Genomic DNA, 26,697 nt, shown 5'->3' on the forward strand with positions numbered 1-26,697 from the left:
TGCTGTTTTAATGCCTGTCTGTCTAACTTAAAAACTATGATTATTTATCCACATAATTCTGATGCAAAGTAATCTCCCATTGATAATAATTAAGGTCTCTAGAAAAGCTCATATCCTTTAGCAAACTTTATAGACATGATTTAATCTCCAAGCACAACCAACCAGATTTAGACACTGAAGTAGTATCCATTTTTTGAAAGACGGGAAATTGCAGTAAAGGCTGCTTGACTTATATGCATAGGATAAGGGAGAAAGCTTATTGAAGAGATGGGAACAAGCTCTAGATCCTCTGAAATCTGCCCAGATCCTGCTTTAAGTACAAAGTTACCTCACACTGACACAGAAAGTGTTTGCCTGATGATAGTGGCTGACACTGCTGCTTAGGAGTCTGAGTTCAGCCGTCAGTCGGATTCCGGCTGTGAATTTTGCTGAAGTGATGTTTTTCAGAGCTCAAGTATAGGCGCATGGATGGCTTTCTTCAATCAGCAGCCAGCCGTTCTGGCTGATTACAGGGCTGTTTTGAAAAGCTCTGAAGAGTCCCTTTTAGCTGTCTGCAGCTGGAGTCGTGGTGGAAACAACACAGGGGGTAGAGGGAAGAGCATGTTCTAGAAATAGGAGGAGGAGTGGAGGGAAATTGCAGAAATGAAATAGAGAAACTAGTCCCAAGCTGACCATTTCTTGGTAATTATGCAAAATGTATTTCAGGACCAGCTGCAGCAGGGCTCAGCAAAGATTTCTGGCCTTACTTCTTAGATTCCACATGAAGCTGCTTGAAAAACTGCTTATTTGCAGTGCAATATTAATATTTTTAAAATAAAAACAACAGAACACATGAAGAAAGTATTTCATGAAAGTTGTTATGGTCTTACTGTAATTGTGTCCAGTCCAGATGCATGTTTGCTAAAAGAGGATTTATGTCTCCCTGTTGTTCCATTAACATTACATTCTGACTCACTTGCTGACTCCTGAGTCATGGCGCTGACTACACAGTTGCTTAGCTTTTTCCACATGCCCTATCATTTAGCTCAGAGTTCTCTTCATCCCATGCCAGTTTGAGAGTGCAGCCAGAATGCAGCTCCATCTGAAGGCTTTCTTCCCAAACCACAGGATCTACTACCTGGCATTTCGGAGAAATTAGCCCTGCTTCTAGAAATCAGAGGAGAGCAGTTAACAGGGCTGAGGAATTTTTCACAACACAGCCCTGAGGTTTTGGGCAGCAGTGACACCTTGCTGCATCTTGGCAGCCTTTTGGGATTGAAGAAAGGAATCACAACTCTCCTGTCTGGGCTTTGGGGATGGGGTTTCCTCATGGCCCCCCACCTTGTGCCACCCCGCATGACCAGTTGAAGGGATGACTGAGCCATGATTTGGAGAAAGGGGTCTGCCAGCTCTTTCCTTCTCCAGTAGGCTTTGTCAAAGCCAGACTTCATGGGACAAACAACTTCTGCAGCCGGCTCAGAGCTAGCATTCACTAAGGCTGCTGAAATTTAAGTAACAAACCAGATTTTGGATTTTCCAGTGTAATGGCCAACTCTGCGCACTGCCAACAAGAAGACATGCAAAGTTTTCGAGGAAAAGCAGGAGCCAGAAGAAAGGCAGGCAAATAATGACGTGCCTTGAAAGAGAACATGTGCTGTGTCTTTATCATGGAGCTGAAATGTCAATGTATTCACTGTTAGGCACTAACGTATAATGCAGCCACCTATCGTTTGTTGTACATTAGTCATGTTTGACTACCAGACTGCCGATATTGTAGAGTTAAAATTAATGAGAGTATCCATTATTCAGCATGTCTGAGCTACCTTCTCTTTCTTAAGTAGAAAGTATGAGTAGAAGGTGTGGATCCAGCCTCTGCTAAAAGGAATGGGACTTTTCCCCTGGCCATTGAGCAAGCTGTAGCAGGCCCTCACTACACTACAGAGTATCTTTTGGCTGCAGTGCATATTGCAGTATTCTACTTGCAGAAAATACTGATGCCTTTTCCCTCTCAAAATAAAATTAACACCAACCTGCCCTCCCCTTCTCCCATTCAACCTCCTTAGTAAAATACCAATTCCAGAAAAAAAAAAGAAAGAATAAGAAAGACAAATTCCCACAGAAGAAAGCATGACAAAGGAGGAAATCTCCTCCCATGAAATGAATCAGAATTTCGAGCCTGCAAAATGAGTGCTGTCATGAGTTGTCAAAGGTCATGTTAATGCTGTGACAGAGTTTGGAAATACCATTTTGCCTATTTGCAAAACTGAATCTGAGAGAAAGGAAGACCCCTTTTTAGAGTAATTTTTAATAAATTTTCCAGTGTCCTCTTTGCATCATCCCTGGAACTACGGTAGTTTTTGGTGAAGCTCACAGGCAAGCTGAATTCCAGCTTCATGAAAGTACGACACCCTTGCAGCATTCAGGAGCTGTTTCTGGACGGGTTATTGACCTCTAGTAGGAATTCTCCATCACTTCCTTACCCAGAATAGTCTACTAATGAAACTTTACATTTCCAGTAAATGCAGACATAAATACATGAAGGGAAAACACAATTAATTGGCAATGCCACTAATTCTTAATTCTTTTGTCTTTAGGAAGGTATTGTAGAGTTGGAAGGGACCTGTTGACATATAAGAAGCTAAAGATGCTCAGCACAAAACAACTGTGGGTAGGAGCCTAGACAAAGATGCTGGAGGACAGACCCAGAAAGGAAAATGGCCCTTTTGGTTCTGTAACTGAGCACTCTTCATAAATCTGTCTTCTAAAACATTCTGGCCATGTATTTGTGTGCTTTAGATCATCCAGTTAGATGGGATTTGCTCCTTCCCACTGGACAGTATATCATAATATTGAAGCAGCTAAAAATGCAGAATTGCTAACACCAGTACATCACATGCAACATTAGGAAATGCAATGTATTTTAAAGAAATGTCAAAAAGAAAAAGAGGCAAACTTAAAATGGTATTAAACATGGCTACTTATTTGTAGAATTGTTATTTTTGTGTCTTTGTTTCTTTGTTTGATTCTCCATTTGGGGATTTTTTTTTTTTTTTTTTTTCAGATTACATTGGGTTCTTCTTCTAGATCTCACTCTACAGATGGTCAGCTGTTCACTAGACATGGAAGTACCAAAACTGGATCTCCCCGGACATCTGACAGTACCATCTCCCCTACCGCCAATTTTGACACTCCACCTGAGCTTTCTGCTTTCTTGGATAGTTCTGCTGCTAAACATAAGCTTTTAATAAAACCCCGGAACCAGAGATCCAGTAGAATGAGAAAATTTTCTCAGGTACATGTGAAAATAAACAGTGCCACTTTTGACACAGAGCCAGAAAGCTCTTACTGGACTTTGTACTTCAAACTCAGATATTATAAAGTCAGTTTGCAGCATGGATATTTCATTGGGTTTTAATAGCTGTTATCTGATGAGTATCTGAACTAGACACTAGGAACAGATTAAACATTATGAGTTTACCTGTTAGCTCTTGATGCAGTAGTTTATATAACAATTTCTTCTTGCATTCACTGTGCAATACAATTTAGTATCCTGTTTGTGATGCACAAGTTGGACTGACTGCTTCATTTCTTACTTAAAAGATTTTTTTTAAGTGTTATGATCAACTTGTGTACTTTTCCTAGTCTGGAATATCCTGTAAAATCTTGAGTCCTTGGGAGACTACTCATGGAGGAGCTGTTTTGACTTCCAAAATATAATTTGTCTTGTATTTTCAAAAAGTACAGAAAGAGCAAGTTTTGGCCTATTAATTGGAGCCAAATTCTGTACATTAGGACTGTTTTAAATTCAGACCTCTCCCTGCCCCAAAACTTGTAAATCCTTTACGTGTCCTACAGTGATATTGAATAAGTTTTAACAGGAAAAAAACCCCATAATAAAAATGAAAGTGTCATCAAAACTATTTTTAAAAGGCTATTAAAAAGTGTACAGTATTAAAAAAAATATATCTTTTTTTGTAAACCATCTTTTTAAACACCATTTATCTGATTCTTGGTCATATTTTGTGAAGGGTATACCTTAGTTTTTCTTCTTTCTTTCTTTCCTTCCTCTCTTTTAGCACTGAAGTTTTCAGCTTTTACTACACTATTTGTATTTTATTGTTTGTGGGTTTTTTCAATGTTTTAAATACGGTAAAACCATTAATTTGGCTTGCTTATTACCAGAAATATTATTCCCTCTGTCTCAAAATATTACCCAGCTGATACTCTGTATTTCTCCAAATCTGTGAGTGACCTTTCAGCTCGGTAGAGCAGTGCTGTGAGCAGCACAATGATGAGGCCAGTTATTTAGAAAAACATGTAACGCAACAATTCACCGATCAATCCTCCTCTTCCATTCTAACGTGGTTACTGAAATACGATTGCTTTGTCCAGGCTGCCTATACACTGCCAGCTGACTGAGCCCATCTGGATTCCCACAGAGAGTGTTCACATATTTTGATAATACAATTTTTAGTATTTTCTTGCCCAACTCTGCCTGTGCACCTTGCTTCTGGCTAACTGATATATTCTGCTTTTATGTTCTTGTGTATACGGATTGTGAATGCAGGTGGCATTGCAACTGGTTTTTTTGCAGTTGCATTTGCAAAACAAGAAGTCACAAGCACCTTAAAATATTTTTGAAGTGCAGTTTTTGTGTTCTTAGAATTAGGGCCCACATCCAAAGTATGTATTTACCCAACAAACTACAGTGAAACAGTGAGCTAATACAGACACCATATGAAAAGGCATATTCAGCAGCTCAGTACTGTGCTTTCATATAATCCTGTGTATTTAGCCAGTCCTCACATCAAGTTTAATCACAAGACCTCACAGATAATTACATATGAATTGTAAACTTTTTAACTACATATGAATTTATAAACTTCTATCAGATAGTTTAACTCTTGAAAGAAAAAGACTTTTACACAAAGGAGGCAAGGCTGTAATGTTGTATGACAATGGGATTAGACACAAGACTGCCATACGGGTCAGATACTCAGCTGGAATGGAGTGTCATAACCAGATGGAATTGTTAGGCTTTTGCTCTTCCTTCTATGTACTCTTTCCTCTTCAGAGTCATGCTTTAGGAAGAATGGGTTGTTTTATTTTTAATGCTAGTGTGGAGTAGCAAAATACAAAGGGACAGATTTTTCTCTTTCAAGTGGTGTTTTTTGCCTAAGAGCAGCACAACATAGGCAGTATGCTCTGGAGAACCAATTGCCAAGGACAGTCGAATGGCCATTGTTCTGATGCACTTCCCATCTACAAAGGCATGAAAGCACTAGTTGTGCAGAAGGAAATGTCACTCATTGCCTTTATATTGGTTAAATGCATTATTCCAGGATTTGCTTAATTAAAAAAGCATCCAGTCAGTAGGTTAAGAAAACTGCAAGCTCAGCATTGGAGGGAAGTATTGCCTTTCTCTCTGAGATCTCAGTTGTAAATGTAATGGTGAATAAGAAAAAAAGTGAAGCTGTACATGGTGACGGGGCTTTCTGAATTTCTGTTTTACAGAGGACCGAGTCTGAATCTCTGACTGATTTGAGCTGTACCCCAGAGGAAGAAGAAGAAGATGATGCTGTATTCAAACCCAGCAATCAAGAACTGCCATGCAGCACAGCTGCAACACAGAATGTGGCTTCCTGGCCAAAGCCCATAATGCCTGAGGACCTCCCCCCTGCTTTGAGACCAGTGATGACTCAGCCTGCTTCCGAGTCTGCTGCTGTACAGGAAACCCTGCTACCAGAGAATAAGCCAGAGGACTGCCAACCACCACTGGAAATGACATGTGAGGAGTCTGAGTCCTCACTGCTGACAGAAGACAAAGGCTCTGCAACTTCTTCCTACTCCATTTCAGACAGAGAAGTACAAAAGCAAGAAGATTCTTCAGAAACACTGGTTCTGTTGTCTGGGGATGTGTCAATCAATATTTTAAATCAAGAAAATAAGGAGCTTCCTACTGTGTTTCCATTAAATAAATTACCATCTGAAGAAAATATTTCAATTAGTAAGAATAGTATTGTTTGCTTGAAAAGGGTGGAACAAAATAAACAGAAGGATGATCAGGTACCTGTGGAAATGCCCTGTAATGAAGGGGCAAAGAAAGAGTTTACTCTATTGTCAGAGTCCAGCAAGGAGTTTTTCATGGATTCTTCTCAGCCCACAGACTCATTCCATGTTTCACATCCTGCTTCCTCAGTGCAGATGGGATCATCTACTTTCTGCTCTCTAGAGGAAATAAAGACTGCAGAGGAAGCAGCTGCTTCTGGTAAGGAGAACAGTCAGTCACTAGTCCACAAGGAGGAACAGTTGGGGAAGAAAGCTGAAAAAGCAGCCAATGAACTCAATGCCTTCAAAAAGTTTTCTGTTTCCTCTGCATGGGAGAGGCCAAGCACCAGAAGCCTGCATTTCCCAGAACGATCAGAGTTGGAAAGCTCATTAAATACTGGATTCTTCCTGTCCAAAGCAAAGGTCTCCTCAAGAAATGAGAAGTGGCAAGAAGACTTCCAGAAAGGCTCAGATCTGGACGAGGAAAAAAGTAGCAACAAAAAGCAGACTTTGCTGCCAGAGTCCTACTCTGAGAACACAGGCCAACCTACAGAAATTTTGGCTGATTATGTTTCTCTGGCTGTTGATGGAGTACCAATGCCAAGCAATTCTTCAGTGGTATCTCAGAATCAGCCAAGTCGTAAAGATAAAAGTCCTTTACAAGTGAAACTTAGATCCACCTCACTGTCCTTGAAATATGGAGACAACTCACCACCAGAATCAAAAGGGATTAAAAGATACAGTGCAGAATTTAATTTAGAAAATGAGGGATTGACTTCCTTTCTAAGAGGTGATAAGGCAGAGATCAGAAAAACAGCCAGTACAAATATTGGTGATTCTTTTAATGAAAAGATCAAGCCCAAAGCAAAGTCCTCTGAACAGCTTAGTAGCAAACCTCCATTGCCTAAAAAGCCAGCGTTGCAAAACATAACCATTCCAAACACTACTGCAAGCAAGGATAAGCAGGACAAAGCTGTTCACTCTCCTGAATCCAGAAATGAAGACAGAGACTTGGAGAAAGAGTCAACTGCTTGTAAAGTGCCTGGTAAGACTCCCAAAACTTTATAAAGTTACCTTCACTTGCAAAGAGTGACCTTACCCGTGCGAGAGCATGAGGCAGAACTGTTGTATCTGTCTGGTGAGCATGAGCTGATGGCTCTGCCTTCAGTGATGTTGCTCCCTTATTTTCCCTTGCTGAAAAGATTATCAAAATGTCAGCAGGGAAGAAACAGCAGACAGAATAAGATATTTTTACCTCTGATTTTTAAATTTCAGGGTATTGTTTAAAGGATGTTCAAAGTGACACTCAAAAAATAAAGTACACTAGCAAATATTGGAAAACAGAAATATCAAGCCACTAAGTGTCCCCATTTAGAGCTGCTGTATGACAATTCAAATTTCAAGAGCACATATTAAGTGTCCTGTGTGGGACAAGTGACTCAGACCCCTAGACCTTCTTTTTCACCATAGCATTAAGGCAGAAATGCAATGAGGACAGTCACTGCCTGCCATGGTAAACACACCATTTATTTATTGCCTCCTGTGAGCTTTTCTTATTCATTTATCCATCTTTATCATTGCTCATTCCTTGTTTAAAACAAAAATTAACAACCCTGAAGCTTCCTGGAGTTTAAAGCCAGGAGAGACCGCAAGATCGTGTCTACTGCAGACTGTTATATTTCACCCTGTTGTCTGTCTTATATAATTGGGTTAGAGTTAAAAAAATGATCAGACGTCTGGAGACTAATATACTGTGGGCTACAGGCAGAGAACAGAAAAGGCTGGAAGTGACACCGCTGAGTTCTTTGCAGTGACAGTAAACAAGTGAGGTGAAACACACTAAAGCAGTTCTAGCAGAAGACCTCTGCTCTTCACTTCAGAGAACAGCCAAGAATGGAAAAAGAATCTTTAGGTCTTCTGATACGTGGAAGAAATGTTTTCCCTGTCCTGGACCTGTCTGGGCATGGGTTTGATGTTAAAAATGTGAGATAATGCTGGCCAAGAAAATGATAAAGTTTCTCTGTGTCATTGCAGAGCTTCCCCCCATCTGGTTGCTCTTCTCTGATTGGGGTCATTCTCTGAGAGTCTCTGGTCAGCACCTCTGACCAAGACAGAAGGTGCTTCCCCTCTCTTGTCCTCTAGGGTGACAAAAGTCTCTTCCTGGCCCCAGAGGCAACTTGCTGATGCCCTGAGCGATATCTGATTTCAGCAGTCCTCTGCTGCAGCATCACAGACATTTTTGCAGGACTTTGGCCACGTCCACAGTTTCCTGCTCTCCCTGCCATCATAAAGGAGGGGATTCATTAAGATCCACAGCTGGATGAGGTCCCCACAGCCATCCAGCCAGAACCTCCCCACACCCTGCAGGCAAGGCAGGTGATATATATAGATATATAGATATATATGTGTATATAATCCCAACACTCCCTTTAAAGGCATTTTCCTCTCTGTGCTGTCCTGAGCAGTTGATTATTTGTAGTGATGCCCACATCTCTGATGGATTGAGATTTTGGGGAGGGTCATAGTGGGACAAGAGAGGAGAAGACCTAGCACAGTAGGGTTGTTCTGGCAGGGTATGGAGGAGAGCAGTGGGAGTACCAGTGCTCCCTCACACAGCCCGTTATCACATCCCTCTTGCTGAGTCCCAGAGTGCCTGCAGATGGACTGGAGTGTCTTCCTGCAGTGAAAGACAATGAGTGCTGGAGAAGGAAGGAGGGGAAGAAATGAAGCCGGGGAGCACATTTCTCCTCCAGGCTTCTTCTGTGGCTCCTCAGCCCTAGGAGGAAGGAGGCTCCTGCCCTGCGGTGCAGGACTGCCCTCTGCAAAATAGGAACTGTGGGTGAGAATTGAGTCTCAGTCTCCCTGGTAGGGATGCCTGCACCTGGAATTTGAAACAAGGTTAAGAATCCCTGCTTTGTTCCCCTCCACCTGGGAGTTTTACAACAAATCTGTCTGGCCTGAGGTTGCTTAAAATGATGGTTCAGATTGGTCTGTGATGGCAATTAGTTTTCTTCCTTATTTACTGCCACACTTATTGTATCAGCTTAAGCAAATAGTTTTGCTAAAAGGTTTGCTGTGACAGTTTTCCATGTATTTCCAGCTTTGGTTTATTTGGTAATGGGTTTTGATATGAGCACATGCCAGGACTCAGAGTTTTTCTAAATAAAAACCAGTCTTCTCCAAGCTGACCTGACCCACTGCAGACCTCTCTCTTTAGACACCTGACCAAGCACCTCCTTTTTCTAAGTTGCCACATCAGCCTGAACTGGCCACCTGAAGTCATGGGTGAATGAGGTGTGCCCACCTCCTCTGAGTGCCCTGGCACCACACCAGCTTTATTGGGAAAAATTGCACAGTCACCCCGAAAGTGATGTCCCTCTGTGAGCCATAGGAGAGACATTGGATGCAGTGAGGACTTAGCAGGGCAATAGCCCTGCCCAAACGTCATCTTAAGATCTATGAAAAGTTTCTCTCAGCTTGGTGAGTCAGGACTGTGTCTTTGCAACTGCAAACAGGAGAAATCTGATGAACACAATCAACATAGCCCTTCATGGATCATGTGTCTTATCAGGCATCTCTGGCCTCCTGATCTGCCTGGACACACACTTTTTTTTTCCCCCTACAACCACCTAGCCCTCTCCTAGCCCTTGAGTTCATCAGCCCTTTCAAAGAGCTGCAATCACCATCAGGAGACACTTTATGCTGTCAGGGAGTTTATTCCCGCAGTTAGGAAATCCCCATGCTGAACAAGAAGACAATTGTGAAATGGTGATACAAGGGGATGCAGTTCCCTTCTCATGTACACTCATTTCAAAAAACTCAGTTTGCTGCATCATGAGGTCAGTAGGAGCAATGTGGTTCATTCAGTTCACATTTCAGCTTTTCAGCACTCTTGGTTCCAAAGGAACAGGAGAGCTGATGGGATGCTGGCTTACCATGCCAGGTGAAAGCAGCACTCCTGCTCCCCAGAGCTTTCTGGGGAACTAGTGAGGGATTGCTTTACCTCTGTCAGGCTGCAAGGAGGCCCTTTAATGTCTGTGTGAAATTAGTCACCCCAGGAGGAGTCATTTTTAAGTTTCTGGAGCTAAAGGCTCAAGTCCTTGCAAGATTTAAAAGGTTAAGCTGTGTTGTTTGGAGTTGATACACTTTACTATAAATCCTATAAAGGGCAGAAACAATTACCATATGTTAACAGGTTATTACAAGAGCAAAACCATAAGCAATTCTTGTGTGAATCTGCGTGTTGGGATAAACAAAAACGAGTGACTGAGGAGCTGTAGTGGGAAGACATCCTCTAAAAAGAGAAAAAGATCGCAGGGAAGAATGATGGATGTAATGGTAAAAGAAATTGGTGTGTATTGTCTGGCAAATACAGGCTCTGAAATGTCAAGAAAAATGTTTCTCTCTACATCAAAAAGACATTGCTTTAATGCTGTCCTGGCTACAGCTGAAAAACAAGCCATCTTTTTTTTTTTTTTTTTTTTTTCCCTTCCGAAAGAAGTTGCTTTCTCAGTTGTGTCAGGCTATTTTGCAACATGGCTGTTTTCCAGCAGTGAAACAGACTTTGATGCAAACAGCAGTTTCTTGTGTAAAAAAACCTCTTTTGGCATCAGTGGTATAGATCCAATCAAAAGTCAAATACCTCACAGAGCAGCTTAGGGAAGAAAGAAATGTCAGAAATACTTAACCAAATCTTTTAGAATAGCTTTGTCTGAAATTAAGGAATTGGGTGTGTATACTGACATGAATGCATGTAGTGCTTTAATAAACAAGGGAAATACGTAGGCCAGGATATTCTAAATGCTATATGCATTTGTAAAGCCCTTCTTAAAATAACTGGAGTTTTATAAATGAGCAAAGATACAACAGTGTGGAATTAAATATGCATGCATAAGCAGTGTTCTGAAACAATGACACTTACATGCAGAGGGTGTTATCTCCCTGTGTAACGTTGTTTGAATTAGTTTTGAGTATGTTTGCTTTTAAAACACTCAGGGAATCCACAAGCTAGTTTTGCTTGCTGTTAGTGGTTTGACTTTCAAAAGACTTTAAATTCTGGCTCTGACCTTTCGCCTGCACAGATGTACAGCAAGAGTAACCACTCTTTGCAGTCCTTGCAGGCATAAGATGTTCTTTTCCAGGTATGAGACTTACATGTCATAAAGAACCTCTGCTACAATGTGTGCACAGAGGCTTTTAGATCTAAAGAAAACACGTCTCAGCTTCAAAGAAACCTGAGGCCATCTCTAAAAAAGACAAAGTTAATCCCTAAATCTCAGGGTAATGGTTAAATATCTCTTTGCTGTGTTTATCCATATAAGCAGCACACAGAGAAAGGTACATTTGAATACATGAAGTATATCTGTCTGTCAATAGACAGAAACAGATGCATACTTTTCTTTCACTTTCTATGTGTGTGTATAAACCCATGCACAATAACAAGTCAATCATAGCTCCTTTTGTACATAAAGATTAATGTTTTATCTTCACCTTATTGTTCATACAACCAGTCTGACCCACATTACAGGATAATATCCAAATATCAATGAGAAGTGTACACGTTTATTTCCAGAATATTTATGCAGAAGAAATTTCATCTATAAGATCACAGCTTTAGTCCAAGGAAAAAAAGAAGTTTTAATTAAAAAAAAGTTTTAGTAGGATACTAAGGGAAACAGATACCTGCATTAAATGGGGTTGCAACAGAGAAATTTTCCCCCTCTGGAGGACCATTGAGGCAGCCAGCCCTGCTACTGTCCAACCCTGTGGAGGAGAGCTCAGGGGATTCTGAGCTGCAGGAGGGAATTGAGAAGGTGGCTGTGGTTCACTTGGCTTCAGAGCCTATCCTCAGTGGTTGATCTGGAAGCTGTGGAAGTGGTGAAGAATGTAGACAGAACAGCTGATCTTGTGACTGTCCCATGTGTGTTGGGTGGCTGTGGGGAAGACATGAAGGCTTCAGCAGCCTCTGGGTGTGGTTTCAAGTGGCAGCAAAAGACCTCAGCAGCTTACATTAATTGCTGGTTTTAATACCTAGTGACATTATGCACAGACTGGCTTGACAAGTTCGGACCTGGTATCTTTCCATTGTTGGTGGCTTATCCCAAGGGGAAGAAGGGACTCTTCTCTTTCAAGAAAGCTTGAGGCCAAGCCAGCTCCAAGGAAACCAGGGAAAGAAGCAATCATGAGGTTAAAACTGAATGAATGAGAGACAAATTGCTGCCAGCAATATCCTTTATTAGCTTATGAAGTTATTAAGTAAGGAGTTGAATAGCACAATGTTTAAAATAACATGTTGTAATATGAAATTAAGAATATAATTTAGACTTTAGTTTTATTCAGAAAATCTCCCAAGTGTAACATGGAAGGATGAGGCACAGCCCTGCTTCGACAAAGGAGAAATGAAACACAGGGCATTTGTGGTGGCTGTGATCTGCCAGAACTGGCTCAGCTTTGGATGGAGGATGCCACTGCTTGCATTTTGTACTTCTTTGTTATCTCCCTAAGAGTGGCATTTACCAGCTGGGAGTTTCTGTGCCAGCTGCTGTGCATGTGACATGCAGCAGATGCAGGAATTAAAATCATCCTTTTGAGTACTTTTGGTTCCACTCTGGCTACCCAGCTCCTTAAATGCTGTGCTTTGCCACGTGGTGAACCATAAAGGCACATGGACTATCCCATGACTAGATAAGACAGAGCTTGTTCAAGGTGATCAGTCATGAACCAAGAAAGATGTGTGAATGGCACTTCCCTTGGGAACGGTCACTTCCTGAGAAAGCTTCTTGCCTCTTTGTGTCCCTTAGAGTCCCAAGAGCTTCCTAGGACAGTCTCAGGTCACCTTAAACTGCCAGCTCGCTTCACCATGGATTACTTCACCACCTTTCATCCTTCTGGCTGGAACAATGGTGCATATATGCTGCCAAGAAACCTTATCTAATTGGAGGTGGGAGGATGTAAAGGACCTCTGGGCAATGGGAAAGATAATAAATAGTGAATATGCCTCTTCTACCCCTTACAGTAATTCTGGCTGCCAGATGAGGCAGCAAATCCTGCGTGGGTTGCATCTGATGGTTTTTTTTCTGAAGATAAGGCATTTCCCCTGCCTTGTCTGCCTGTCTGGCTTTCTGCAGCAAAGACTCTCAAAGGAACGAGGGCAGAATGTAATTGCTTAAAGACACAAGAAAGCCCTTCCCAGCAGCAGATCAGGTCTTGATCCTCTGTACATGATACTACTCTGCTGTCCTAAGTTGGCCCATACAGATACATATAAAATCTTTAATATTATAATAAAGAGCTTTTGTCCCCTACTATCAAAGCGACATTTGGATACCATCTCCTATGAAATGATACCTGGCTCTAATTTGACTGCCTTCTAATAGGCATGACTAGGATGTCTGGCATCTCATGAGAGAGAACTGCCTGAAGAGTAAGGGTGCTTGGTGACTTCATTAGAGTGTCTGCTTTATGAAAAACATTGTTATAATACCAGCCTCCAGACATCACTGTAGGACTGGGAACCCTGTTGTGCCAGGCAATGCACAGTGAAATAACAGCAGGATGAATCCTAAGTTCATGAGGATGACAGAGAAATGGAAGCACAGGTAGCAGTAAGACCATTACATGTCAGAAATAGAGCCTGGGCATAACAGTCATTTTGTCAGTGTGGATTGTGTGGTGGAAGCAGAGGAGGAACAACCTTGATGTTTACATAAAGCTCCTGCGGTGTGACAGGGAAAATAGGACAAAACACAAAGGGGGATTTGGAGTCGCAGCAACTAAGATGTACATCATTAGCAGCATCAAGGCAGAAGCCAGGTTCCCAGTATCATCAAAAAGTGTGGGTGGATTTAAAAGGACCTTCAGGATAAAGACATTGGAGTTTTTGAGCACCAAGACATTACAGACGGTGAAGGAGGGTGAAGAGGTGGTAGAAGAGGATGCATGTGGTGGTGTGTCTGCAGCTGTACAGCCAGAGAGCTGTTCCTCAGCTCTGAGGAACTCTGGATATCACCTTCAGTCATGGCAGCTCATCCGTGTGCCACAGCAGTGCTTTGGGAGCTGCTGAAGTGTAGTGCCTGGTTTTACTGGGCAGTGCACTAATAGCTCCTGCCCAAATTGCCCATCACCTAAAAAGGTGCAGATGGACTCACAAGCATGGCTGCAAGCAAAGAAGGGAATGTGATGGCAGATGCATTAGCAGACATCACATCATTTCAGCTGTGTGTGTTCATTTATGAAGATCCTAATGAGGTTTGTCCTAAGATACTGAGAGAAGATGGGCTAGAAGACCTTGACTTACTAGTGGTTGTCTTGGAGAGCTGGGGAAGTTAAGGGGAACTGACTGATGTCAGAAAAACCATTCCAGGTGAAGTGGTGTAGTCCTTCCATGTCAGCTGATGCTAACACCATTTCATCTCAAGTGCCAGTTCTGACCATCATATTTGAAGAAGATTTGAACCAAACTAGGACAATTCCTACAAAAGAAAGACTGATCTAGAGAATATGATTAATCAGAAAAGTTAAAAAAATACGGAAAACATGGTCTAAGTCTTCAAATGCATAACAGGCTGTTGCAAGGAGACTATGAGTAATCTGCTCGTGTCCGTAGTGTGTAGGAGAAGTAGTTAAGGATTTGAATTAGAGCAAGGAAGATTTAACTTACCCAATAGGCAAAAAAAAAAAAAAAGTAGAAAAAAAGAGCTGTGCCATAGGATTGGTTGCCTAGGGAGACTCTGAGACCTGTCCTGTTTTTGGAGAGTTATATAGATACATATTTGTAAGGAAACAGTTTCTATGAAACTGATTTTTCAGCTGATCTTGCCTTGCAGTTGAGGGACAGACTACATGACATATTGAGATCTCTCCCAGCCTTATTCTTTATCATCCTGTAAAATGAGATAACAATGAAGTGATGAGAGCCAATGGAAGGCAAAAAAAATACAGTGATGGGAAAAAGATTATGGGAGGAGCAGCTATTGTCATGCAAAGATGGGGTTAGGTGGGATGCAGAGAATTGGAGTAATGGGCTGTGCAAGAGGGAGAGAAGCTCCTTCAGTGTTCAGGGCCTCTGTTTTATCTGTGCCACATTTGCACAGCTGGACTTCTGGTTTATTTCTTCCAGAGGTTTTCCTGCAAGATGGCATGAGGTGAATGTGAAAGGAAATGCAGGCATCAGCTCGCAAAACATCTTGCTTTGGCATTAAAGCATGGAGCTTTTTCTCTTTTTCATTTTTCAGCTGACATAGGCTTTACAATGTTTTCTTGTTCAAATAACTAGTCTCTGGTGAGGTATAAAAATGACTTGAGAAAATCCCTGAGCAAAGCAAGTTTGTGGGCTTTCATAATATGCCTGTGTTGGCAGACTCCAGCTCTTGGGAGAGCATCATCCCTTTCATCTCCCATGCTTTCCAGAGCATCTCAAATGTGCCTTCAGAGATATTTGCTTGCTTTCCTGATCAGGGCCACATTCTGCCAAACCAGCCCATAGCGCTCCACAAATGTGTCTGACAGCTCCACAGCGTCCCATGGTTGGCTCTACATCAGCAGAGTAGCTGAGCCCCCAAGGGACCCTAGGGCAGTAATCCTTTCTGGCTGGGTCTGCCTCCTCCCAGGTCCCTGAACAGGGTGCTGACTAAGTAACAAACTTTTCCTAAGAGCAGGACCACACATGATTTGAGGACGAGAAGCTTAACTTCTGTTCTGAAAGAGCCTTCTGTAAATTTTGGTACATTGGTGGCCAGAAATGGCTGGGAAAGGTAAAATCAACCTTCTTGGGTCTAAGGTTGTTAGTCCTGTTCTTCTTCCTCATTTAAACTACAGAGAAGCTCTACCATTAGCTGGGAAACTTAATTTTGTGTTCAGTGTGAGTCAAAAAATGGAGAACCCGGGGATGGAACCAATGGAGCTGCTGAGGCTCTTCTCTTGACCCAGTTCTGTTCAGTGAATAGACAGGATTTCCTGCCACAGACTATTTGAATACAGAGTATTTCTCTTTCCCATAACCCTGGATTCTGCATGTCCTTGGGTAGCAGTTGTGAGGTCAGCAGGGTAACACTTTTAACTTTCTTCTCCAGAAATTGTCTCTTTTTTTGTGTGTCATTGAAGTCTCAGTTCTGGTAGAGCACAATGGAAGTTACTGGCCCCAGTGAAGAGCATGGTCAGCATCAGCAGGGATAAGTCAACGTAAACCTCACATCAAAAGACCAGGAAGCCACTCTGAGGTTTTAGCAGTACTTCTGTGTGCTCAGACACCACAGACTGCTGTGCACAGGCACCCATGGCACATGCAGACTCCCGGGAGCTGGGGAGGGAGGCTGCTCCTGAAGGGATGGAAGGAAAGCAGGAACCAGACTAAGGCATGGGCTGCTGCTGCGTGGACATCAGAAGAGCAGGAGCCAAGGGCAGCCACAGTGGGGGGAAGAGGTTGCCTTTGCAACAACACAGTCCCTCTGTGTCCACCTTTGAATTGTCTGCTGCTTGTCTCTAAGATGCCATGGAAGAGGGAGCAGAAGGGGCAGACCTTGGGAAATAGGTAGATTAGTGAAGTTTGATTAATGTTTCTGTATCTCCCGCATGTGAGGGCAGTGACACTGTGACTCCAGCTGAAGAAAGATGCAAAGCATTTCTCATCAGTAGAATGATAACTTAAACCCGTGAGCACAGGAAAATTGCTCTCTAGAGACCAAACTAAACGGAATTCCTATTTATCCAGGCTGATTTCATATCCTGGGACCAATCAGTATATTGAGAAAGTATGAGCTGAAGCTGATTACAACTCTTTTTCCTATAACCATGTACATAAATAATCTGTCAACAGAGAAAAGCATGCCTTCCCCCGTGGCTGCCAGAGACTCTGGAAGAGATCCTGACACTCCTACAGAACCAGCCTGGATTTCCATTGCAAGGCAAAAGCAGAGGGGCATGCATCAGGAGAAGGAACTCGACAGAGAAAAGCTTGGGGCTCCAAATAATAAATTGAATACAGAGAAACAGAATAAAGGAAACGAACAAACAGAGGTACTTGCAGCACAAATTTGTGATGCTTTTGTATCACCTCCTGTAGTACTCTTTGGATCTACTGCTATGTTACCAGTCATGCCATAGCGATTACAGATACTTAATGAGTGCAACTATAATAACAAAGACACTGCTCTCATAAATGTGTTACAGATTCAAAGCTCTCTGACTATTCAGATATGTAATTTTGTATCTCCAAGAAATCCTGGAACTATGTGAAGTGTGTAATATTTCTTGGCATACCTACCAGATCTAACATGTGTATTGCATGCTAAAATATCCAAAGTGAGGTGCTAAATTGTAGTCTCTGATCTTTCTCAATGCAGAGGAAATATGTTCTCTCTAACTATCCTTCTAAGCACAGCCTTTCATTGAACCTCTTATACCTCCTGACTGATTTAACACTGAATGAACAGCTTGGTCCCAGAAGCTCCTAGGTAAGAATTTTTAGAGCCTTGAGAAGTGAAATAGGATAAAAATAACTTTCACACTTGCAGAGAGTGCCAAGATATAAATTCTGGTTCCCTGTATATGGATAATTCAGAAGCCCATGTGGTACCATGGAATATGGGCTGACACTGCCTCTTCAGAGATCCCATGCAAAACAGGGTGATACCTGTAGGAAATGATCTTCCCAGATGACAAAGCTGTGCCAGCAGAAGTGCTTGGCATGAATCCAGAACACTAACCTGCTGCCTGTTTTGTGTCCTGCACAAGTAAGAATCCTGGTCTGATGCAGGAGAATGTGTGTCCTGTACCGGTGCAGCACACCCAGAGCAAATGGCCTACTTTCTTGCTTCAGGTGGTACTGCTAGAACCCCAGACAGGTGTATTATATCCTGGAATAAGAGAAGATCTCTAGATGATGAAAAATAGCAGTGGTTAGATTAACAAGAAGTAATACCTAATAAGATGTCTAGGCAAACTTCTGAACTGCAGTAATGCCCAACATAATCCCAAAATAGTTTCTATGTCAGAACAGGAAACTCCAGATTTTAGCTGGCAATGATCCCTGAAATTCATGCCATGCACTTTATTTCCTCATAGCAGCTAACAGAGAAGCATGCCAAGATGCTTCTGACTGCAGCATGTGAGGCTTGGTGCCACTGTACTACTCCCACTTTCTCTTTCTCCCACATGGCACCAGGCACTATCACTTTAGGGTAGCTTTTGATACTGGCAAGAAAATCTATTGGAGGATGTGTTTGATTTCTTCTTTATGAAAAATCCATTTACCATCAACTGTCCAAAAATACAGTGCCCCAGCCCACAAAATTTGGGAGATGGAAGAAAAACATGAGAGAATGAGGCTGTTTCCAAATCCTATGTATGCTAGTAGAGATGTGCAAAGGACTTGGAATACATTTTGCAGTGAAGACTATCATTATCTACTCACACCATTATGAATAAGATATACAGAGGGATAGTTTTAATTTGTAAAATTGAATATCATGGATGTTAACATGAAAACACTGTAACTTTCTGAACAGATATCAGCTCACAGGAGACGATTGGGACCAATGTCTGCTGAACTGTGGCAGGCACCCCATCCACTACCTTTGCTCATGTTCTTCCAAACTGAACTCATTCTCCCTGCATTACTTGGATTTTATCCCTCTCTGTGCCTAGGGGCCAGTGAAGCCACAATGGAGCAAACCTTCATACTTGGCACCTAAAACCACTTCTGAAGAGCAGAGGAAAGACACAAAGTCTGAAGCGAAGTCCCTGCTGAGAACCAATTCACTGTCACATGATGCCCCTGGTAAGAAACAAAATGCTTAAAATGTAGGCTGTTATCTCACAACCTTGTCAGAAGAAATCCTGCTTGAGTGTGCTGCAAAAGGAGTAGGGGATAGAGCCTAATCTCTTCCTCAGCCCCACATCAGCTAGGGCAAAGAGTTTTCTCAGCACTCACGTCTGGGGTTTTATTTGGTGGCATATTCTTTTGACCAGTTTGATTACAAATAAAAGAGTAACAAAGGGTAGCCAAAAACTTGTGTTGAAAGAAATGTGAATCAAGAACTCCAGGCTCTTTCACAGGACAGAAGCCCAAACGCACTATCCCAGTGTAAAATGTAAGCAGGAATATTTTCAGTAGCATTCAATTTAAATGTGGCTTCCTAAGCAAGCTGGAATGATGTGATCACAAACTGTCTGACCATCAGTCCTCCCACAATGAGTTTGTTGTAAATCTCTTTGGTAAATTAAAATTTCAAGGAAGGGTGGAAGTCTTGAAGTAATAAAATTCCTGTGACGTGGGGGCTGAGTAAAGGAGGAATTCACAAGTGAATACTTTAGCTAATGAAAAGACACTCTCTTCTTTGACCTGGGTGTTAACATAAGGCACAGTAAGGAATCCAAGTCATCATGTTGACTTTTGGTAAATTTAAGGATCAAAAGATATTAGTGATGAAAAAACTGTATTATTTAGAGCAAAGAATGGTAATTTCCTCAATAACTTATTGCAGAAGCAGCTTCCATGTGAAATGTAAAGATTTTCTACCACAGGGCAAGGCATGGGAAGTATTCAATAAAAGAGGGTGTTTAGTTGCACAGCAAGTAAGTGTAAAATGTCCATGTGTTTTATTCACAGTAGCTCCATCACCTGCACTGGTGGATAAGGAGGAAATAAGCCACTTGAAGAAAGTCAGTAATGCTGCTCCAGATCAGCCATCATGGATGGAGCTGGCCAAAAAGAAATCTCAAGCTTGGAGTGATATGCCACAGATTATAAAATAGAATGATGCAAACAAGTAGCTTCTTTCATAATTAAGTCAACTACTTAACTGAACTCCTACAGACCAGCTAATCACAGTGAAGAATCTCTTGATACAGAAGGGTTTTATTATACAGCTGTGGAGAAAGTGTGCAATAGGTGCAGTCAAAAAGTTTACCTTCAGTTTTGTAGCAATCAGAATTGCAATGGCAATGGATTACTTAAATTATGCTAAGGACATACTTACCCTTTGGAAAATAAAACTTTTGCCTTACGTATTTCCTGCATTTTCTGCTTTTAATGATGTTTGCATCCAAACAGGATCTTTGCTAAACTTTGCTGAACTCCTGTTGTTGCTGGAAAATTCTTGTTATGGTTTTCTCTGTTTACATTTATAAACTGTGCATTAACGTCCTGACTCTGTTGATGTGTTTCACTGGAATCACATGACACACTTTCTACCAAAGCTGTTAGGCCCATGGAGGTATTCTTGAATAGCTGCTAGTGAGTACTCCATTAAAATGTGTTGCTTGAGCTGCATGTTTGCCAGTGGTACAGTTTCTGGGGTTAGGTTGCCTTTCAGGAGGCACAAATACACACATTTATGTGTGACCATGAAAAAAATTCCTCAGTTCTTTCTGTGAGCAACCTTGGCTGCACAGTGCAGTAAGGAGACTGAACTGCAGTTGGAAGCTCATCAATGCATTCACAGTTGCTTTCCTACCTGAATTCATCTGGCTGCAACTGGCTTTCCATTATGTCAAACCTCATGCCCAGTTAGGAGGATGGTGTTAATAACAATGGTCAATATGAATTTAATTAAAAAATAAGAACTGAAAATCCTGGAGCTTAAGTTCAAACTGAAATGCTGGGGAAAACTGTGAATTTCATCATGACATCAGCTTCACATATCACCCCCCACATAATCTTAATTCTTCTCATTAAAATCCAGTAATATACAGATAGCACATCTGTACTCGACTACCTTTATGTAACATCCTCGTGCTCATTGGCCTGAGTCTCCCCCACCAGCTTGTGACTCCCACTCATGAAGTCTCCTAGGCTCTTCACCTTCGCTTATTTAACAAGATTGACAAGATAAATCATTTGCTGCTGATTGACTGAAACTACTCTGAACATATTTTAAGACCTCCCTATGAGTTACAGAAGCAAAGGACAAACCCTGTGATACCCCACTGCTAAGACAAACATTTCGTTTTGTGTATGCATGGGTGAAGTACTACCTTAGCACTGCAATCCCTAGGTTTATTTATATTTATATTAGTGGTTTTGTTTTTCTTGTCACATTACATTCTCTTTGGAAATATGTGGGGAGACTTTAGGAAATGTAGGATTTTCTAGCACCTGCGTTTGCAATTTTGAAGACGTGGGAAGGAAAACCCGAGCCCTCTCAGTCATGACAACTGCATTTTGCAATGAATAAACAGAGAGTTGGGCACGTGAATATCCAAGACACTGTTAAAGGCTTTCAGTCAGGTTGTCTTTCATTGTTAAAAATAGGAGGAGGAAAAACTAGTTTTGTGTTTGTCAGAGCCTTAGGACAGAACCAGTCAGCCTGCATCCCTGCTGGGATCAGCCTGCACGGCTGCTGGGGGCCTGGATGGGGCCGTGCACAGACCTGCTGCAGCCCATCACAGAGCTGCCAGTAGTCCCGACCCAAACAGGGTTCTGCCAGCTGTTGCAGGGTTTTCTCCTTCCTGCAGATGGTAAAAGGCAGTGTGAGATACCCACTGAAATCAGAAGTGGCAAGACAGCTCTCTGTCCACACCAGATCCACACCAGAAATAGTAACTTAATTACAGGATCTGCAACCTTGCGCTCAATTGCCCAAAGGTTGGTTGTGCAAAAAACTTTCACACTTCTCCCCCATAAGCAAGCATGAACAATCCTTAATCTCAAGTAATATTTTTTTCTTTTTTGGTATTCATATTCTAGGACCTACAGTAGAAACAGGCACATTTTCAGATACAATAAAAACCATCTTAACTCCCTCTCTTTCCAAAACACCCTTTCTGAAACAAATAACTAATTAGCATAAAGTGTAATGTTACGATATGCTATTACCTTTTGTAGGAGTCTTGAAAAAAACCCAGTTTCTCTATTAAAGGAATATAACATGTAAAAAAAGACCAAATTTGTACCCTCTAATTATTGCCACCCCATGAAAAGGTTTTCAGGAAATGTAATTAAAGGTACATTCTGTGTTCTTACAATTCCCTCCCTGTTTAAAACAATTAAAACTGTGTTGAATCATGACTGAATTCCTGGAGCATGATCTGTGCAGCTGTATGGGGAAGAGTACAAAATCTCTTGCTCAGGAATAATGGAGATGAAAGGTGGAGGTATCATGGCAAGACCTGCACCACCCCGAGGGGAACAAGGCCTGTGTCCAACCGCCTTGTGGACATGTCAAGGAGAGGAGGTGAGGGAGCAACCGGCTCTTCACTGGACACAGGCCTCCTCCTTGTGTGATTTGGGATCTAGATTTGGGAGCATGCCGAGGCGGGAAGCATGGGCTGCACATCAGCCTCTGCTTTGCCTTTGACTGTGACATGATCCAGGTATTGCTGCCTTAGGGTTTCCAGTGGTTCTGCTCGCCTTCAAGTTTCCAGTGCCAAGTGGGTGACAATGACTGCTGTGTGTGGTGACAACCAGCATTGTGGATTCCTATGAGCTTATGAGCAACCTTCATCTGACCTTCAAGGCAAGACTGGAGCCCTGAAGGCTGCTCAGGCTTACCTGAAACAAATTCAGGATCTTGACCAATTCTGCCATAATTATGGACCAATTCAAGTGTCTCAAAATATGCTTCAGAGAATCACTAATATTATGTGCTTCTTTTCTCATGGTGCACAATTACAATGGAAGTGATTGCCACAGGAGGTTGTAGACACCAAAGGTTTAGTTGGCTCCAAAAAACAAACCAGTGGAAGAAAAAAATCCCTGAAGCTGCTCAACACAAAAGCCAAGGCCTTGGTTTGGGAGCCTGTGAAAGTCTTTGGGAGGCAGTATCAGTGGTCTTCTTCATATTCTCCTACCACTGAAATGGCCCTGGCCTTTGTGCAAGAGAAGCCACTTGGCTGCTTGCACCTCTGATATGACAGCCAGAGGAATTTTTATTTTCTCACAGTGCTGCTCTGTATCCAGATTTCTTAGACAAAGGGTCATGCAAGCAGAACTTGCTATAGGTGTCCTGCAACAGGTAGGCAGAAAATAGTTTTAGAATTCATGTATTTTTCTTTGGGGAAATGGCTCATTTGTGGAAATAGAAAGATGCAAATAAAAATATAGTTCTCTCCTCTGCATGAACAGTGAGTTATGTTTCACACTCGATGCCACCAGAAAAGCCTTTCAGATCCAATCAGCTTTCCTGAGGACATCATTATATTTTTCCAGCTGAGAGGCAATATGACTAACTTGGGCTGATCCATTTTGCTCAGGCAGCTGCAATATACACTGTTGGAATATAACATCTAACAGGGAAATAAAGTGTAAAAATTCACCTTTTCTTCATGACTCATGCACATAAACTAACAAGAGTTGGAATTACAGTCAAAGAACAACAACAAAATGGACTTGAAAAAATAGAAGTTTCCTCTCCCAGAAGTGCTGCATGAGACACCTTTGGCTTTCTGTTTAATGAGCAAGGTGCCTTCCCAGCAGAGAAGGGCCTAATATAATGCAAATGAAATCATCTATCAGGCGTCTTTGAGCACAAAACCCCTAAATTTGATGATTTATGGAGTTTACTAGTTGGATTACCCTAATCAGCTACCTCCCAATGTTTAGTAATTGTATGTAAAAAATTTGCAACTAAATGATTTTAAATGGACAGTGAACTGCAAATTTTTAAGGCCAAAATATCCCCTTAGTCTTTACTTTGATACGGTGTTTTGCACTGTGCTGCCTTTGACAGTAAAAACTGTTGCATTTTTTTTCAAGATGAAGAGGAACACAAAATCTTGTTGCCAGTGAAAATATCCAGCAGCAGCATAGCAAGCAGCTTGCTGTAATTTTGCCATGCTATTAATTCCCTCTTAGTCTCAAGGAGCACAATAAACTTGCCAAAATGTTTGCTTTGTATACATGATGAGCCCTCTGCTGTGGGTAACAAAGGTTTAATTACAGGATTTTGTGTTTGTGGTTAGAAAATAACTTTTTGTACTGTTAGAGAGTCAAAGAAAACCCCAGACCCTAATGTGAATGCTGGGCAGTGCTGCATGTCTGTAAAAACCCCAGGGGGGAATGTAACCCTGTGTGATCCTGCACAATGGGGCTGCATGGGATTAACTCTTGCAGGAGAAGACATTTCAGCTCCAATGGGGCACAGGTCTCACTCAGGCTCACGTACTCCCCATGTTTGCCAAGATGCTCAACAAGTGACAGAAACCACTGAGTTTTTATAGCATGGGATCTTTTACTGTCTGACTTCACAAAATAAAAACCACGTATAGATTTTTTAATGGATTATTACTCCCAGATAATTCACTTTGAAGCTGGGGACTGATGGGACATGTATTCACAGACCATTCAGATCTCCTTCCTTTGCAGTATCTTGCAGCACCTTTGCTGCAGATTCTAACTCTCTGTGTACACTGGCTGTATTCCCAGAAGAAAACCACTCTAGCTCACTTAAGGCAGCTTAAATGGAGATCATTCTGGGAAATGCTGAGCTATCTCCCTCTCCAGGATCCCAAATCTCTCTCTTAAGAATTGTTAGGAATGCAGCTAAGAGCATATAAGATATCACTGAAGCAAAGTGACTGAGGACAATTTTCCTTCCTTCCATCTCACACACCATCACATTGAATACTTTCATTGTTGATTCATTTTTGCTTTGCTCATTTACCTATGCAAATAAGTGTGAAATGGTGTCATTTTGCAGGTTCATAATTCTACTGAAGCCTATTCAAGGTTGCCGAGCCAAGTACTGTGGTATCCTAACTCATTGCAACAACTAGTCCCCATTTTTTCCCAAATATGTCTTGATTTCTTAAGTTTAGAATTGACATGCAAATTATTACCCTGCCTTTGAGAGTCAGCTCTTCCTGAGAAACCTCTAATTAAAAAAAGGAAAAAGAAAGAATTCTCTGTTCACTGTCTACTGAAAAATGACACTTTGCACCAATGGGTCCTGCTACAATTACCAGCACATGGTTTTTACACTGTCACTTGTCACCCATGCTGGCAGCTCTGGGACAACATCCATGCTGCTCTTGGGCCAAGTAGTGGAAAACCATGGCCCCATCAGAGCTGGTGAGGAGGCAGAGGAATCTGGCAAAACCCTCCTATTGCCCACCACGATCTGTGCTGCCCTCCCCAGCCAGCAACCCCAGACCACACTGCGCTGAGGCCAACATTATTTACATATCTCCAGGGTCCAGCTCCAGTCATGGGACTGTTTGTGCAGGTGGCAGTCCAAGGTGCTGTGAAGATTTCAACACTCTATCAGAAATGGGCAGTTGCTGAACTGCAGAGCCAAGTTTGCCTCGAAGTCAGGCTCTGGTGATTGTGTCTCCCAAAGAAATCCTATTTCCATATTATTTTTATTCCTCCTGCCCCAAATTTAACAAGACTACCAGTAAATCCCTCCAAGTCACTGCCTACATTGAAGAACCAAGGAGAACTGTCTGGAAAAAGTGGAGGAAAACAACCAGAGTTATGACAAGAGAAGAATTCAGGTTAATAACCCTCCAGGAAAATAAAAGCCACCTTTCTCAGCAGAAATAACAGAGACTCCTATTTAATAAGCTGTTGGCTCATCCTCTCTGCACTCAGCACAGGAGATAATTTTGATGGGCAGGCTGCCTGCAGACAAGGCAGCAGAATAAGGTCCTGAGCCTGTCCAGGCAAAACAGACATCATCTTCCCCATCTAGCCACTCCTTGAAACAAGACTTGCCTTCTTTTAACTCCTTTGCCTCTTCCTGCAGCACTCACCTCAAGTACACAGAAAGGATTGCTTTTGCTTAATGAAGCCCGTAGATTGGTTTATGCCTTTATGTTGAACCACAGCAATGAGAGTCCCAAGTACGACAAGTCATGGCACCAGTCACTCCCTGGCCCCCAACCTTGTGGCACTGCAAAGCTCCTTCACTAAATCCAGCTCCAGTGCTCACAGGATGTGCTCCAACACCTGACATGCTGCCTGTGCTTTTGTGCAGCACAGCAATGTGGTGCGCACAGCTTGGCTACAGTGGTGCTACAATCTTGGAAGGAAGAAAAGCAATATAAAGTAAAGAAGTTTGAACTAGAGGTAACAGAGGGAACCTTTCCACCTCAGCTAGGAATTCTGACTGCCCAGTTTCTTTGCTACTTCCTCCTCTGTGATTTTCTGTTTGTTTTCCATGTGTGCTGAAGCAGCCCAGAGTGAGCTGCCTGTCACCCAAGGTTGCCTGTGTTTCTGCAGCATCAGATCCAGCTACTGAGCTTGGTCCACCAGCGGAGTGCAAGGCATGGGGCAGAGGGTTATGAGGGACTTTTGATGGTGGATGGTGCTGTCAGCTGCTCACCAGAGAGCCCTTGAATTGCCTTCTCACATGCCAACTTCCCCAATTAATGTGGGAATATATCTTATCTTACCTTGTGGTCATGGGCAAGAGATTGGGGAAGCAGATCTTGATTTGTGACCTACTTCCTGAAAGCAGGATGGGAAGGAGAGTTTTGCTTTGGCTTAGGAAAAACACAGCATTTGCTGTCAGAGCCTGTTTATGTGGGCCCAGGTTTTCATGCAGGGAAAGAAGAGGGTGGTTATTCCAGCAGGTAGACTTGTGCTGGTTTCCCTGATTGCTTTATCCTTTTGCATAAAAACCTCCCCAAATTCACCTACCAGAGTAAGCCATCTCCTCACCACGTCCTGGGTGACAGGACCCCGTCCTTGTGCTACAAAACAGTAATGTTCAGACTGAGCCCTGGAAGTTA

General features: G+C 42.2%; 1 protein-coding gene across 6 annotated transcripts in view; it reads left to right on the top strand.

Moving 5' to 3' along the window:
- CRACDL (CRACD like) overlaps positions 1–22,033 on the top strand; it is a 65,666-nt gene extending 43,633 nt beyond the window's left edge. For 5 of the 6 annotated variants that reach the window (XM_042040768.1, XM_042040758.1, XM_042040748.1 and 2 more), the window contains 5 exons: positions 3,041–3,271; positions 5,494–7,072; positions 16,841–17,040; positions 18,670–18,802; positions 19,634–22,033. In XM_042040768.1, coding sequence (XP_041896702.1) covers positions 3,041–3,271; positions 5,494–7,072; positions 16,841–17,040; positions 18,670–18,802; positions 19,634–19,779 — 2,289 coding nt within the window. In that variant the 3' untranslated portion in view covers positions 19,780–22,033. The remainder of the gene's footprint in view (positions 1–3,040; positions 3,272–5,493; positions 7,073–16,840; positions 17,041–18,669; positions 18,803–19,633) is intronic. The other variant, XM_042040780.1, reaches the window with a different exon arrangement.
- Positions 22,034–26,697: the final 4,664 nt, after the last annotated feature.

This window comes from Corvus kubaryi, unplaced genomic scaffold, assembly GCF_017639235.1.
Source record: "Corvus kubaryi isolate FWS band 111438036 unplaced genomic scaffold, C.kubaryi_AGA036_p1.0 133, whole genome shotgun sequence".
NCBI classification, from domain to species: Eukaryota; Metazoa; Chordata; class Aves; order Passeriformes; family Corvidae; genus Corvus; species Corvus kubaryi.